A 16812-nucleotide genomic window follows, 5' to 3' on the forward strand; every position below is an offset into this window, starting at 1 on the left:
TGACAAAAAGCGAATTGAGAGAAACAAGTTCCTCCGCGCACTCCGGATTTAAACCCTCTGGAATTTTAAAAATATCCATGCTATCCGCTTTCCCACACTTTTTTCATTCGGTATCTATTTAAGGGGTTCTACGAATTCTTTTGAAAACCAGATGGACGGATTTTTGAACTGTCCACTGTCCGGCAATCTAGTTTTGTAAAAAAAATAGGCAACGGTGGTTGCTAATACCACTCGAAACACGTTCCGGAGTTGTAATTTTTATCGTACAAAATGGCTTTTGTTTGCATTAGGGCGAACACAAAACGGCACAATAAAAAAATATATTCTCAACTTGAAACTTATAGTGACCGATTTTGTATTGTAATTTAGGATTTAGTGGGCAGTAACGGTTAGAAGGCATAACTTTTTAATCATCAATATTGCTTCTTTATATCAATAAATAAGTACAATAAATTATTGTTTGTTGTGAAATAATTTTAGCACTTAAAACACGGGGCTTATCAGACAGCATACGCACTATTGCTAATTTCTTTATTTTGCAGATGTGGTGTCGCGTTAATTCTAGGGCTTGTACGTCGATAAAAATGATAACAAGGAGAAAAACAACATAACAATGAGTTTTCGAGTTATTGACCAGCTCTGGTTTTATGTGTTTTCAGCAAAAATTTACAACTGGGCAAACATTTTCAGTTTGTAATATTTCTAGTTCTTATGGGTAATAAATAAATCGAATCTTAACGTGGTGGACTAGTTTAAATTATTTTTAAATAAACACAAATGCAAACTATCACCGGTGCAAACAAGTAGCCCACACCGATATTTTGACTTTTAACTCCGCACATTTTCGGAATTGGTGAGGTATTGACTTGAGCAAAAATGTACAGGATGTTCTATTGGAAAAATCGTAACTTTTCAGCATAACGGAAAACTCAGTTGCACAAAATTGATTTGTTTTGGATTTCCGTTTCAGAAATCGGAATAAATCCGTATGTAGGTACATACATATAGAATTTCAAACGACTTTTATTGTAAAGAAACATGAACCTTGGGTCTGTATCAATCATCCAAAAGAAATTTAAGTTCTTATTGCAATATGGTCATATGGTCCGGGTGTGCACATGTATTTGCACATGCTAAAAACCAAATCTGAATTCTGCACAAACAGTTTCCCTTTGAATAATACACCCCCATGCCGCCGATGCAACACCGGCAACCCTTTTGCACAATTCCACATAATAATACGATATTTGGTAACCAAAATCGACAGCTGGGTTCAGCAACACGTGTTTGAACTTTTCGCAATCTGTTTTCCCAAAAACAGCTAACTCTTTTAATGCCATTGGGCAACGAACAATAATGCACGATATTTGCTCAGCAGGCCTTTGAGAGTTGTGAGTCAGAGGTGATATTTTATGCGTGAAACTCCATTACGTTGTTAAGTGATACTAAGTGATCAATTCGAAGAAGAAGTCGAAACAGCATGGGCGATGACCACAAATCTAAATTTGCAATGGGAAATAAATATCAATAGAATAACAGCCGAAGAAGAATGAAAGCAAAAAAATCGCATTTTTCTACTCCAGCAATCCTACGATGTTCGTGGAACTTGAAGCAAATGCGATAGAAAACTCTGTTGATCACTTGCTTGAAGTGATCAAATGTACTGTACCCTAGAGAGTTGATTTGCATTCGACTTGGATATGATGAATAATTGAAACTCGTCGGCTTGTGTTATGTGTATGGGCCTATGCAAAAGTATGTTTTGCAACCTTATAGGGGTGTAAATAGTAAGAAAATAGCCAGCTGCTTACACTGACAAAGGACTAGCCCTTTTACGTAATAAAAGGGTTTGGAAACGGTCCGATATGTTGAGTGAAGGGGCATATTCTTTTCGGAGGATTTGTAGATGGACAATAATATTTGCATGGTCACCCAAGGGCTATCAATTTTTGTTTGGAATTATGAAGGAACGTTTTCCGTTTATCGGTGGTGATCAAAAACGTTTTCAGGCAGGAGGCCGGATTCAAGCTTATTTCATAACAATGACTGGAAAATCCGTTGAAAAGTCACTAGTTTTAGAAGTCAATTAAATTTTATCAATTAATCAAAGTACTAGATTACATTTCTTTACAATTTCTTGTTGAACATTTGAACGTCAAGTAAGTAGTGATAAAGAGTTTGGAATTTAACTCACTTTAAAACAATTGAGTTCGCAATTTCTTGTATTGGAAATTTCAATTTTATTTATTTCCAATTTCAAAATGTATAGGAGCTTTACTCTCTGAAATATTCTGGAAAATCTGTAAACAATTTTTTTGACCCTAAGCAATATGGAAAAAACTTTTATGCGGCCCCGCGCTGGTATGTTTTAAAACAGATTTACTTGACTGAAAAATATCAATCATAACCAAATCATTGTTTTAATAAAATAGCGAGTTTCTGAAATTGATTAAAATAATTATTTTCAAGTGCAGCAGAACATTGACCTTGCATTTGTATAATTTTGAAATTTCTTTTATTTTCTTTTCATCCTGCTTAACATTACATTGTTCGCTTTTATCCTGCAGGCGCTGTATGATAGGAAAATGAAATGTTTCTTATGGCCTTCTTGGTGACAAGGATCTCATGATTTTTCTACAATCTTCACAGATGAAGATTTTTATTCATTCGCTTTTAACGGCTCATTAGTTCCTCAAAGGAAGAAAATATTTGGTCAACACAGGCTGCATTGAGGCGGATGCTTTCATGCTCCCAATTTTAACGCATTTTGCTAAACTTTCCTAACAGGGTTTATAAAATAAGTCCGATAAAATCGAAGCTTTCGCTTTCGTGCTGGCATCCTCAGAGGTGTTTCGCTCAACTCGAAAAATGTATTCCAGTTTTCCACGATGCATCAAAGCCCGAAAACCTGACTAGTCTAGCAATATTGTCCAGAAACGTTTTCTTTGTAAATCATTAAAAAAAAATCCGGCCGATTGCAAAATCCTCGAAACAAGCATTGAAAAAATATATATTCTTAAAAGTACTTTCACTCTTTGTGACTATGTCTGGCCATCAGAAAAAAAGGTCTTCGGAATCCATTACATACTGTTTGACATGCTTGTGGTCCATTTGCCCTCACTTCCATTCTAATCATGCGGTAAATCTTTTTTGTCGGCTTCTGTTTGGTATTATTCTGATGACATTGTAAACACGCAAAATGCTACCTGAAGAAAGGAATGGTATTTGAGACGGCACGCACAACTAACCCAAACACTCAATGTTAACAGAGAACACCAGATGAGAATTCTTCGTTCTAAAGTAGGACGGCAGCATCGGCCTAGGTACAAGATTGTTTCTAACTACTTCCGTACTCAAAGGATTTAGGGCCTAAGAAGCTTTTCACAACTAGCCGAAGGGTATACATTTCACACCTTTTTTCATTCGTCGGATAATGGAAGTGTTTTGTTGCATCTAAGGAGATAATGATCCAAAGGGCCGACGACAACAATGGATTTATGACAATGTTTTGTTCAGCATTTTTTTTCTAGTGTAACTTTGACCAGGATTACATGGGGCGATTTCACATCCAATCACTATTAAAGCCTAGATATTCCATGAATAAATTTCTATGTCTGTAGGTAAGAATTAGAAGAGCATTAATTCATTGAATCCTTTGTTAAACAAGAACGCTTCAACAATTTGTTGCTTTTGCGTCATTTTAAACATGCTTGCTTCTGTTCCAGTCGTTGTTTCATTTCGTTTCGTTGTTTTCTTGTCTATGATTATACATAACTACATTTTTTTCTTTGTTTCGGCAAAAAAAATTAACTGACGACCTGTAGTTTAGCCTAAGAGCAAAGCAATTCTACTCGTCAGGTTAGAAATATTTTTAAATGTTTAAAGTATTCACAAACTCCCTGCTGTTAACGGCTAGAGCATATTTACTAAAAGTTACTGCTAAGTGTATTTTTAGTTTCAAAAATCATTAATGTAACTGAATAAACGAACGAACAGAAAATGGGAAATAGATTCGCAGAACCAACATGGCCGATTTTTCTTGCTCACTTGTTAAGGAAAAACCGAAAGATTTTGAGATACATTAGTGGTAATTCTGTGAACTGAAGATGGCACACAAAAAGAGCCTCCTCCAGCCCTTTTGCTATTTAATACTTGACTAGTAATCGAAATATATATTTCTAAGAGTTTAGCATTTATTTTATGCAGAAGATACTGAGATTGCATGATGGTCGGTTATGTACCACAGTTGGACTAATAAAGAAATAGTTGTAGGGCTACAACAGGATATGTTTTTAAAATTTGTAATAACTGTACAAAATTCATTTCCATCCTCTAGGTGATAGTTCTTGATTACTTTTTGATAAATAATTCGTTCTTATTGCGAAATAGGAGCACTATTTATCAATCTGTAATAAAAGACGTGAGGAAATTCTGTCTTTTTTAAAGACAAAAATTTTTATGTCGAAATACCCAACAAGAAGTTTGTAAAAAAATGTACAAAATTCAGTTCAGAAATTTTCTAGCAGTTTCAGCTACTGAAGCTACAACTTCCATCAACAAAGCCTGTTTCTCCTTCAGCATTTCAGCTGCTCTATTAAAATATAAAGTTTCGTTTCAAGGAAGGAATTTTATCGTATTTTTGAAGACAAAGAAACGCAACAAATCAGAAAGAAATCTCGAGCTAACGACGATACGTCATTAGTTCCGCTATACGACTTCCCTGACCCCTTTCTCTCACGCACCAACCGTAAACAAACCCAACGCACCCTTTTATCAATTTTTTCCTTCCTTAAAACCTGTCCAAAAGGAAGATTCTCTTCTTTGCGCCCTTATGTCCGGTTTAAAATGCCTATACGAGGGTCAAGTTGACCTGTATGCCCTTAAAACCATTAATCATACCTTTATGCCTTTTTTATATTTTTTATTCGGACAGGGGTCATCTTCTGGGCCATCACCAAAGTTGACCAGCACGTTAGTTGCTGTTTGATCGTTAAACCCTCCGGACACCTCCAAATCACGCGGCATTCTTTTGCTTTATTTGAGAGGGTACTTGATTTAAGGGTTGAAGATTTGGTTGGACGAATGTATGGAACGTTTGGCGATTATGTCGTTATATTGGCTGACCGTTGGAGACTTGCTGGCGATTTAGTTGCTAAAATATACAGGGCCAGTTAAAACGGATTAAACAATTCAGTCGGTGTTGTGCGATTGGCTAGATCAATCTTCAATAATACACAAACATTTTTGGTGTTTTGAGTGGCAATTTAATTGGCCATTTTTCGGTATGCAACTAAAGACTATTTTTCTCGGGAAAACTCATCATATGAAGTCATATGAAGAAATGTTGGATTTTGTTTGACGATCCCCTGTATTATCGATCCTTAATTCACTTGCCAGGTATTTCAGTATGTAGTGAGAACCAACGACCAAAAGGTTTTGTTTCGCAATTTGCATAAGACATTCATCGCCGGGGGATTGTTTTGATTTATTATTTCGTCGCTAAAAAGGGGATGAGGTCGGTATGTTCATAGGCGCCTGTTCTGCATGCTAATGGGACCAGTTTAATGGATTAGGTTATCTTACTTTTAACGGATTTTATTGACTTTGCTTAATCCTCAACCGCAGAATGGGTTCAAGTTTTGAACAGCACATTTTTACAGCATTTGTGTTTGGATTTATTTAATTTAATTTCTCTGGGACTTTTATCAATTGAAAGGAACGTAACAATGTGAACTGAGAAAAATTTGATCAAATAATGTTCTCTTAAATTTTAGGATTTCTTTTTTAAAATTACTTTTCGTTGCCCAATCATCGTTCCAGCAAATTTGTTATTGCCATTTGTCGTAAACAAAATTAACTTTGCAGATTTCAATATGCTTGCATAGTGCACGAGATTAGAATTTCGGCTGCTGAGAAATCGTGTTGCAACCATTTCACTTTATTGTAAGAGATATTTTGTTATCACAAATGCTTTCAATTCCGAGCAAAGTTATCACTTTCGCTATCGAAAATTGTGCCCCTTTAGCCAACAGGGACATCCGCCAAGGAGATAATTTTTTTTAATGTGAGCTTTGGAATTAACGTTGGACTTTTCACTTGAAATGCTCTCATAGCGGAATGAGCTTGGTTATTTTGGAAATGTTTAGCTCGGCGGAGTTAAAACACGTAGGTACGACTGTAAATCAACTTTCGAAATGGCCTTTCTATTTAAAAATCTAAAAAGGCTGCTGGCATCGAGCAGATTTGCTGTCGTATTATTTGCAGTTGTTTCCTGGCTTTATAATTTATGATGCATTTATTTAATTCTGCCGACAGAAGTATCGATATCAGCATTTTTCATGCTTTTTTCACAGGTTTCATTCTGGCCACATTCCGGTGTTCTAATTCTCCTATTATTTTCACACATTTGTACTTGATTAATTTTTTTCTATTTTCAATTTGTTTCAGTTACAACGCTGTTGCATTTTTAGTATATCGAGTTGACGCGCCGAAAATCAAACGCAGCTTTAAGCTTTTTGAAAAATTACAAGTAATTTTTGGGATAAGAAGTTGCTTTATACCGCTGCTTTGACTTTGCCATTTTTTAAGCCCTTTTAACCAATTTATATTCACTTAAATATGCAATAAATTGACATGCATAACAGAGATGTAATTTTTCTATGTAATTCTTCAAAATGAAAATAACCGCAACCATTTTTTCCATGAACTAGAATTTGAAAATATTATAGGATAAATTACGTTCGGAATTTCGAGTGTGGACAGTCTCTTGTGTGTTTTTTATTTATTTTTTTCGTTAAAGGTTCGCTGCCGCCCAGTCCAGCCGATTCAGGCGTTTCGGACGTGGACAGTTCATCGTCAGGACATACGTCAACTGATGAGTTGAAAGCTCGCCTGCAACCGTCAATACATTCGCCCGTTGGAGGCTTGTTTTCCAGACATCCTGCTTTGACTTGGAATGCGCCACTCCATCAACATAACCAGAGGCAGAGTCATCTTGGGCAGCAATTTTACCAACCGTTTACAACAAGTAAGTCGTACATTTATGGATTTTTTCGTCATTTAATGGGAGGTGTAAAAGTAGCGTTTGGGGCGTTTTCAAGTTGTGAGTTTTCGAAAGCTCGCACATAATATTAAGGCCAAACCATGAAGTGCCAAAGGCAAATTCCCGAATACCAAAAATGATTTATGATTAGTTTCAACTATGACTACATTTTAAACATTTTCATATCCCCATTACAATATGACAATTTATTTACTTTGGAAAAGCGGAAATATTTCAGGGCCTATTTGCGTTTTCCAAATGCCCTTTTTAAGCCTCACTAATATTGAAACTTGCACTTAAACTATAATTTTGAGGGAAAACAAGGTTTTCTGCATGAAACGTTTTATATCTATATACATTCAAAAATCAAAAATTTGAATCGAATTGTTCGAACATTTTCGTGTGGTGAAAACTAGCTGGCATCTCACGTACAGTTTAAACACATAGTCCGTGCGAATCAATTTATCCTTTTACTAATTCAGGGCATTCTTTCATGCGGAATACGTTCTCAACAACTCAACAAACATATTCTCAAGGAGTGAAAGATTTACTCACTGAAGGATCAGAACGAAATTTCCAAACCAGTTAAAAGCGTTTTTATGGTTTTAGAGCTATTAGCTTTAAACTACTATTTCCAAAACATGCTCAAATATTAGAAATTAAAGATGCAAAAAACAAATTGCATTGAACGCCATTCACAGCAAATTTAATCGGGAGAGTTTAATTTAAAATTTGCGGCAATAACATTACTTACGCTTTACCATATTGTTGCACAAAAAAATCGTTTCAGATTAATTCGAATAGGTGCAGCACATAAGTAAACACTACTTCCACTCGGTCATTTTTTTTTGCTGAAACCTAATTTTCTTAGCGGGTTTATCGAACCAACAAAGGTTGCAGTTTCCCAAGGCTGGAACCTGCGAAGCACAAAAAACCGCTATTAAAACCCAGATGTACTTGAACTATTGACCATCTAATGAAATGATGGTTCAGTAGGCCCAACAGTAACTAATGAACCTCAACCAATACTTGCAGTGTTGTTCTTAGTAAGGACGTCACACTACACCTAGTAACAGTTGAATGGGTATTTATATCGACGAAACTCCCTTAATTATGCATAAGAAAACAGGCTGGATGTGACATAATTCATATCATCCTCTATATGCCTTTGAAATAACTTTTTTAGCAAATAAACTGCGTTGATAAGGAAACACATTTGTGCAGGCTTTTCGAGACGTGAGACGGTATTATAGAAGAATTAGTATAAATAAACAATTGTAGGTGCATTGGCTTTGTTGCCAAGAGAACAGCCGTATCTCGGTAATGTTTTCCGGTAAATAATTGGAGTATTAATATTGGCGGGTTTATCTACACCAAATATAAATAATGCAAATATAACTAACCGAACTCATTAACGGGTTTGTTATTTGTAATCATTCTGTTACAATATTTTCGAAATGTTGGAAAAAATACATCAATCATTTCGGCGCGGTTATAAAGTTAAAGGTTGAAACTGACTGTAATTAATTAAAGTGACCATCAGCAAATTATGTTTGGTTACATTGGATGTTCTTTCCTTTGCGAATATAAGCCATAATTGTTGGTTAGTAACTACACCACTTAACCGTCATTGTTTGCCAATGCTTTTTAGATTAACTTTATTTTCGAAAAATTTTGCTGACTATATCTCAGTTTAAGTTAAGTTAAATGCCTTGTGTTTGTATTGAACTTCCAGAGTTCCAAAGTCTTTAAATATAATTGTTATACAAAGTCATGAAAACGTCGTTATGTAACAATACTTGATATAATTGTGCTTAGAGGAAGAGAAAAACTGCCTGAATTTGCCTGTATATACGAGTATATACTAATCTATGCTAGGCTTTTTTAGGATACTCCGTATGAATGTATATTAGGTATATTGGAATAAAACAAGTATTTATGTGACTATCGATTTAAGATCTCGATAGTTCAAAACTTGTCCACTTCGTGAAGTAAAATACTTTGGCAAGTGCCGAAATCAAATCCCATGCATAACGCATTAAAAGAAAAAATGTATTTTTTAACCGCTATTCTGTGAAGACAAAAATAGATTTTTTTTAACTTGGCAACATGAAAGTACCCACATTTTATGACCAGCAAGCGAAATTTTATAAATATAACTACTGCATTGGTTTCTCTTCAAAAATTTGAATGAGTTTATTTTGAGAAAAAATATAGCATATCCGTTTTTATAAAACTGAACTTTGCAAATCAACAAATTTCGGAAATTTTCTTTATCATTAAAGTAAAATTAGTTATTGGACCATTGAAATTTCAGGATGAGAAATATAAAGCTTTAATTCACGAAAATATATCATTTATTTAAAATAATACGTTTCTTGGATATTTGAGAAGCCGTACTTATGTTACTATAATAGTAAAATTTAACTTTATCCATTATATACGGCTTTACTTACTGGACCTCCTAAGGCATCATAAAAATCTAGCTGTTTGGAAAGGCTCAAATAAAATAACTGTTAAGCATTACAACGCAACTTAATGCTCAATTCAAACCATTATGTATTAAGAGAAACGAAATCTGCCAAAATCTAAGCGTCATTATTTTCTGTCCTCAATAGTTATTAAGCGTTTCGAACACTTCTCGAATCAAAATCCATCAAATTTCCAATCAACAAAATCCACCGAAATCTTTTGAGAAATTTGGCTTCGGACTATTCAAATTAAATTAATTGTCACTTATTTATCTGTTCTACATATCGTATATATCTTTTATACATGGTCAGTTGCGATTAGAGCAAGATTTATTTTTATTATCGTTAACACCCAGTAGGTATACTCATACCCGCATGAGTTTATTTTTTTCGATTATTAAAAAGCCACAAAATTATTTAAATCATTCTACAGAACATCGGTTGAATGCTCAATCGGTTTTAATAAGATCTCAAAACGTGCATGGAATTTGCAACCCACTCATTTGAAATAAATGTCGGATTATTTTGCAAATTAAAATCTATTTTTAAATTCGAATTTTTATTTATTATTCATAATAATGGCAACTGAATTGTGTTCTACATTAGATATCCATTTATTATTTATGAAAAAGATTATTTTTTACTTTATATTATTTCGAAGGCATTGTTGCAGATTCGGCTTAAATCATGAAAACTGACTGTAATATTGATAAATTGGTTAAATGTGTCATCTAAACAATGACCACTAATAAATGTATATTAATTCTTAGACTTAAATCATTAAAGTACGACTGGAATATTTGAGTTTAAAACAATTTTGGACTCGGATTTGTGGATTTAGAACAAACATTTTTCCAAGACTATAACTGTTAACCGCATACTAATTTTCCAACACTTTGGCAATAGCAAATATAATTTTTTAATTTAGAAACTAATTTAATTTTTTTAATTTAATGTTGCATGATGTTTATAACCGATTGAAAATAAACTTGTCTCTTCTGCATTAAATACATATTAGTTGTATTTAGTACAAAGTCTCAATAAATAAGCTTTCCATTTGGTTAGAACTAATTGAACGAACACATGGGTCTTAAATAGTGCGGAAACGGGACGTAATACAACCTACAGCGTTTTATTGGGATAGATTATAATCCCAGAATTTTACTTTGGGATTAGCAAAAAATAGAAAATATTTAGTGGAAGGTTTTCAAACAATTCTCCTTTCTTCAATGTAATTGATCTACAAAAACCTGTTTCTTAATAACGACGTGCGGTAGTTCATTTGGTCGACTGCGTTTTATTTACGAGGGGACAATTGTATGTGACCGATTGATGAGTGATGATAATCGTGAGCGCGATGAGAAGCTGATTTGTAATAATTGAAACTGAATTTGGCAAAATTAAACATCAGTTAAATTAACCAAAAAGCAAATCCGCGTAATTTATTCTCAATGCTCTTAATTTTTTTTGTAATTATATCCGACTTTGTGGTTTGCCAAAATTAGATTTTGTCTACTGGCACATTGTAAATAAAACATGAGTACATTTTGAAACAATCAGTCGAAATCCGAGCTAATCGAACTTATTTTCCGTGTATAAATACACAAAGCTTGGATTTACATGAAACACATATTTGTCGCTTGTGGAAATTGATTTTTAAGTGGTTTTTTGACGATGAATACTTATGTATCGATCCGAGAGTAAAAACCTGAGGTCAAGGATGTGAAATTGATTACGATATACAGGTATCATATTCCGTGGTTGTTTCAAAATATTATTTATTTATGAAAATTTGAGTTCGATTGGTAAGTAAGTGATGCATATTGGTAAGTAGCTATGTTTAAGCAGATCTGTAACAGTGGGCGATGATCTATTTATGCGTCAAAGTGAAAATTAATTATATATCATTATTTGCTCTACGTGAAACAGAAGTTTGTCCTGACCTTCCTCAATAACACAAAAATAGGGGGGTTCAAGGATACCCGATACAATGGACACGATTTAGAATAAGTTCACCGACATGGTTATAAGGAAGCTTTTTTAAATGAGTCAATAAATTCCAAAATAGATTTGACCCCTAGACGATTTGTCCCGGCATGAACGCGACCATTTCAAACTTGTTTGTTCTGTTTCTTCCTATTACGAGACCGTATCGAATAAATAGCATCAAAAAATTGCAAATATCTGCCAGACTATTGAGGCAGGTCATCGCTAAAAATTCGCGATCTAGCGGTGATTTGAAGGACAAGATAAAAAAAATTGAGAGTTTTTGCATCATAACGCAATACTCTGGTTATAAGAGCTATTCTTCTAGAAGGCAGAGAATAGAATCAGTTTTCAAGCAAGGCGGTTTGAACGTTTCCAAAGCACGTTAATCCTTTTGGGAGCATGTAGGTTATCACCGACGGTTACGCAAATTTCCATCTTCCAAGCAATCCTCTTGCTAAAACACGGTGCCGATATGTATATTCCTTCGATTATCAATCGTTCTTAATTTGCAAACACCCAAGTGATAACTTGCGTGTATTTCTGCATATAAAATTTTAAAAATAAGCAATTCACCAGATAAACCCTGTGTTTGCGTTAGATTTTAGTACATGTTTGTGCAAGCAGAACAGCCACTGATTGTGCTTAACTGCATCACAAAAAAATCACTGTGGTTCCACGTGCAAACTCAACCGTATTATTTTTTCTGTGCTGGTTATTTTTCTATTTGAAATTATGCCAGATTTTCGATTTTCGACTGTATTTTTAATACAGTGCAAGAAAATGTCACGGCCATCACTTAACTACACACATATGAATAGATGCAACCCACACCATACTTAATATTGAGCTGATTATTTATTTCTTTCACACACACGGACATATCAGCTTACATACATATTAACACATTAAATAATGGTTGCGGTAGGTAGGACGAGCGATCTTTATTAGGCCTTAAATCAATTTATAGACAATATGCAAAAAAACAACACATTTTTCATCTCTGAGTAGCCATTAAATGGATCAAGTTAAACCTAGGTAGGTATACCTACATACAGTCTCGCAACTGTTTTGGAATCTTTTTTTTTAACAAATCGATATAGTTTATAAGTATTTCGACTTCTATATTCAGATGTATCAGCATGTGTAGCATATCAGCTTAAATCAGTTCAGTACTTCAACAGCATGGTTTTACACATGGAGTTTAGCTAGGTTCCTAATAAACCAACCTGCTACAGCGAATGAATTGAAGCCGTTATCTTATCTCCGTTACAATGATTTACACAATTCATTTTCATTTAACGAAGACAGGTATGTGGTCTCTCTATAAATAAAAGATCGTTGCTAAATCATAAATAAGTGCAAGTCCCATTCTATTATGTTGCGCAAAGCATGACCTAGGTCAATGTCACAGCGATAATACATTGCTTGTTGAGCTGACGGACGAAAATAGAATGTAATCCTGCCTAGAATTCTTCTAACACCTTCCGAATTGTGTTGCAGCAAACATCCTTAAATCGATGACAATAAAAACTGTTAAAGGAAAATCACCAGTTCAGAATCAGGAAACTGTAGGTGTTTGTTAGCTGCTGTTTTTTTATGTGGCGTTAGTCACGAGGTGGCTGCTTAAAAATAAATGGAATCTGAGATTGTAAACATTTACTGACTGGTGGGTCTCTCATCAGCAGGCTGATAATGATTTCATTCAAACTGAAAATGCCAGGAAATTAATTATCGTTCCTACTTTTCTAAATATCGCCTGGGATCTTTAAAGTTATTTTTCATCAAATTTTAGATATTGGCTGAGAGTAATGAGATCATATTTCAATTAGCCCGTTTTTTTTGGTTTGCTTAACCATTGCTGAGTTCTTAAATTTTGTCAGTTATGATCAGTTAAAATCTGAATTCATCTTTCGGAAAAACCTCCTAGTCCAGATGCTGAAAATCTTTTCTACGGAATTACGTTATTTTTAGTTACTGCAACTATCAAATTTACATTCTAGAACTCTTTCAATGTGAAATGTGAATAAAAATATATACATATACACATGCGAATAAAAGCATTTCAAGAGCAAAAGTTTAATTATTGTCAAGCCCGAACTATTGCGACAACCACTTTACATTTGTTGATAGATTCACTACTCTATTTAATTGACTTTAGCTAGTAACATTTATTTCACTAGGAATTCATGCTAACATCGTTTGAGGTCGATTTTATTGGTCTTCGCTTTCGATGATCATTAAATTCGCTGACAGTGCTGAACTTGAAAAAAGTATTGAAAATGACCATTTTCAAACAGTCAAAAATGTGGTTAGATGAAAATATACTTTAAAGAAGTTAAACCGCTGGTAGATCTAGGTAGGTACTTCTAACAAATTCAGCATTTTACAATTTTTGCATCGGAGATTAGACCCTAAAATTAACAATTATAACCCCTAAATTAATGCTTTCGACACATTTCACAGCAAATATTGATAATTTTTGGGTGTAATCATTACAGATTTAACCTGCGCCTGGCAGCGTCTGAAATATTTATATCTTATCAGGTCTTGATGTCAATCAATGCTATAGTTTTGGAGTAATTTGTCTAAATGTTAAAAGAAGAAAGGAACTTTACTTTTACACTAAGTTTGTAAAATAATGTAAAATAAAATAATGTTATTCCAAATAATTTATCTAGTTTCAAATCTGCTGTAATGAACGTGACCAGTGGAAATATAAGTCCATAATAGCTTATATCGTAAAATATTTGTACTGTTTCTAAAATAATTCCACTATTTTTGCCTTATGTTTTCGCGTCGAAGTCTAATTGTCTAACATTACTTTGCCTAATTTATTACTACACTTAGTCAATCAAATTCTTTTGTGCCGTAATAAAGTAATTAATTGCCTGGTCACTTTATAAATGAATGCAAATATTTGCATACTATTCTTTCTGGTAAACCAATTTAACTAGTCATTACCTACTACATTCGCAATTCAGAGTTAAAATTACGGGTATGAAAAAAACCGACCTCACAAATATCTGTAAAATTCTAGGTAGGAAGTGGGAAATATTTCCGATGTTGATCTAGCTATTTTCTCTGATCATTTTCGTTATTTACGCCCAAGTTTCCACTTGTCCTTATCTTCATGGGTGTTCTGAATGCATCAATTAATGATAATTTAAAATCAGGTCAATATGATTTTGTAACAACCGCCTTATCAGGTTAATATACCTGATCAATTTTTAGGTTCTTCAAAAAAACTGAGCACAAAATGTTATACATATACGCAAACGCACTTATCTTGTGTAATTCTGTAACTGTAAATATATTTTAAAGTTAAAGGAAGTGAACAAAGCTTTTGTGCCTTTGTCGCAGATCTGACAATCGATCTCTAGTTTTCTTTTAATAGATCACTAAACTCTTAGTTATGATTTTTTTTAAATTGAAACTGAAAACTTTAAACATTAGATCTTGGGAGTCATTATGAAATATTTTAGGAAATATTCCAACTTTTGACGATTTTTGGTACGTCTTCAATATGCGCCAAAACGACTTCACACATTTTATCATTCTGCTAAGTTTTGCGTTATTTATATAAACTTTAAAACAATAAAATGGGTTCGTATAAAATCAGTGACTAAATTTCACCACTTCTAGTGAATATGTGTATCGAATCATCAATTAGAAAATGGACATTAATTCTTTCCCTGTTTTTCCTTTCGGCGTCATTATTTATTGGTCTAGTAATAGCAGCTTAAGGAATTCCAATAACTGATAGAAACTTTCCATGTATAAAGCCATATCGAACCAACTCATTTCATACATCGAAATGAAGGCAAATAATAAGAATTCTAAAGAGCAAACATATTAAGTCATAACCTAAGCCAGAGTAATTACGTGAGCTCTAAATAAGCAACGCTCTCAATGTTAAAATCCAATATTCGAAATACAGAAATTAACTCATAATGCATCTTTTTATTAATAATAACATTCGCGTTCCATTAAGAGATTAGCGTAGATTCATTATTATTAATTCCAACATGAGACTAGTTTGCAAGTACATGGGAGCATTGAATTCATTTTTATTTGTACAATGTGTACTTTTTAATACCTACTGTTAATAATAAAATTGACGAATATTTGGTCGCAAATGTGGGAAATAATGCCTGATATTGTTAAATGAAATGATAGCAATGACTAGAAACGATTTAAAGTTATGACGGAATTGTTAGAAACGATTAAAAAACAGGAAAATCTGTGATTTGTTAATACAACAATGCGGCGGCAAGTTTGTTTAGTCTGTGTGAAAAAAATGGCTGAAAAGTCTATAAGAAGAAGCCGTGTAGGTATATTTATCTAAGGCAAATTTTCTCAACATCAGTTCATGGATCTATTTCCGTTTAAAACGAATCCAGATTGAAGGCCGGACTGCCTGGATAGTTACATGTCAGATACCTTATTTTTAAAGATCGTTCTAATCTGCTAATAAATCGGTAGACTATTAATTTTTTTTTGGTGATTGATTTAAGCCCGGGTTACCTGAGATTGGATTCAAAACAGAGCCAGTTTGCGTGCGTGTATTGGGAAAATATTGTTTTCCTGTTCCTGAAATTGCCGTGCTTCCTAAAATAGTCTGCAGCATATTTTGAGGGTCCAAGGATCAGATGTATTATCGCAATCGACATTCATTTGCATAACGTTTTATAAACTAACAAAGGATGCGCTAAAATGGCCATCGAATTATTAAAGCAGACACTAGCAAGGTAACTGACCCACTCACAAATAAAGTAATTAGACTGTCTGCGGATTGTCTATGTTTTTGTTAACAACAGTTTACATTTAGAAAATTTGATATTGGCATCATTCACTTTCGTTTATTGATTCGCTTAAAACACTAAAACTGGATTTTACTGTTGACGCACCTGAAAATAGTTTGATTTAAGACGGGCGTTTCGTTTTAGACAAACATTTCGATTTGGTAAGTATGAAAATGTAGTATTGCGAATATTGAGGAACGAGATTAATTAAATTTTTTATTACCTGCTAATAAAGATGATCAAAAAACGTAACGATTTCGGATTTTTTTGAGTACGTAGTAATTTCGATTGGGCAAATTACCCACTAGTGATGTAAAATCAGATCATATTACAGTTAATAGTTATTTAATGTAATGGCTGCTTTGCTTCCTCACTACAATTACTCGTAATTGCATAATTGCAATGAGTTTAATAAAGTTAATTAGATATCAGAAAATGGTGCAAAGGGTGAAACAAAACGAACAGTGGTTTTCCTTTTTGATAACTACAAATTGGAAATTATTTTCGC

General features: G+C 33.7%; 2 protein-coding genes across 5 annotated transcripts in view; one reads left to right on the forward strand and one right to left on the reverse strand.

Annotated features, from left to right (window-relative positions):
• LOC109542853 (ecdysone-induced protein 74EF) overlaps nucleotides 1–16812 on the forward strand; it is a 160704-nt gene that overhangs the window by 129618 nt on the left and 14274 nt on the right. For all 3 annotated transcript variants that reach the window (XM_019912289.2, XM_048668630.1, XM_019912288.2), the window contains one exon: nucleotides 6800–7027. In XM_019912289.2, the coding sequence (XP_019767848.1) occupies nucleotides 6800–7027 (228 nt within the window). The remainder of the gene's footprint in view (nucleotides 1–6799; nucleotides 7028–16812) is intronic.
• The window catches only part of LOC109542900 (small nuclear ribonucleoprotein Sm D-like protein), a 159778-nt gene that overhangs the window by 123352 nt on the left and 19614 nt on the right, over nucleotides 1–16812 (reverse strand). The window lies entirely within an intron of this gene.

Source organism: Dendroctonus ponderosae, unplaced genomic scaffold, assembly GCF_020466585.1.
Source record: "Dendroctonus ponderosae isolate FM_Combo_2020 unplaced genomic scaffold, Dpon_F_20191213v2 Dpon_F_20191213_7, whole genome shotgun sequence".
NCBI lineage: Eukaryota > Metazoa > Arthropoda > Insecta > Coleoptera > Curculionidae > Dendroctonus > Dendroctonus ponderosae.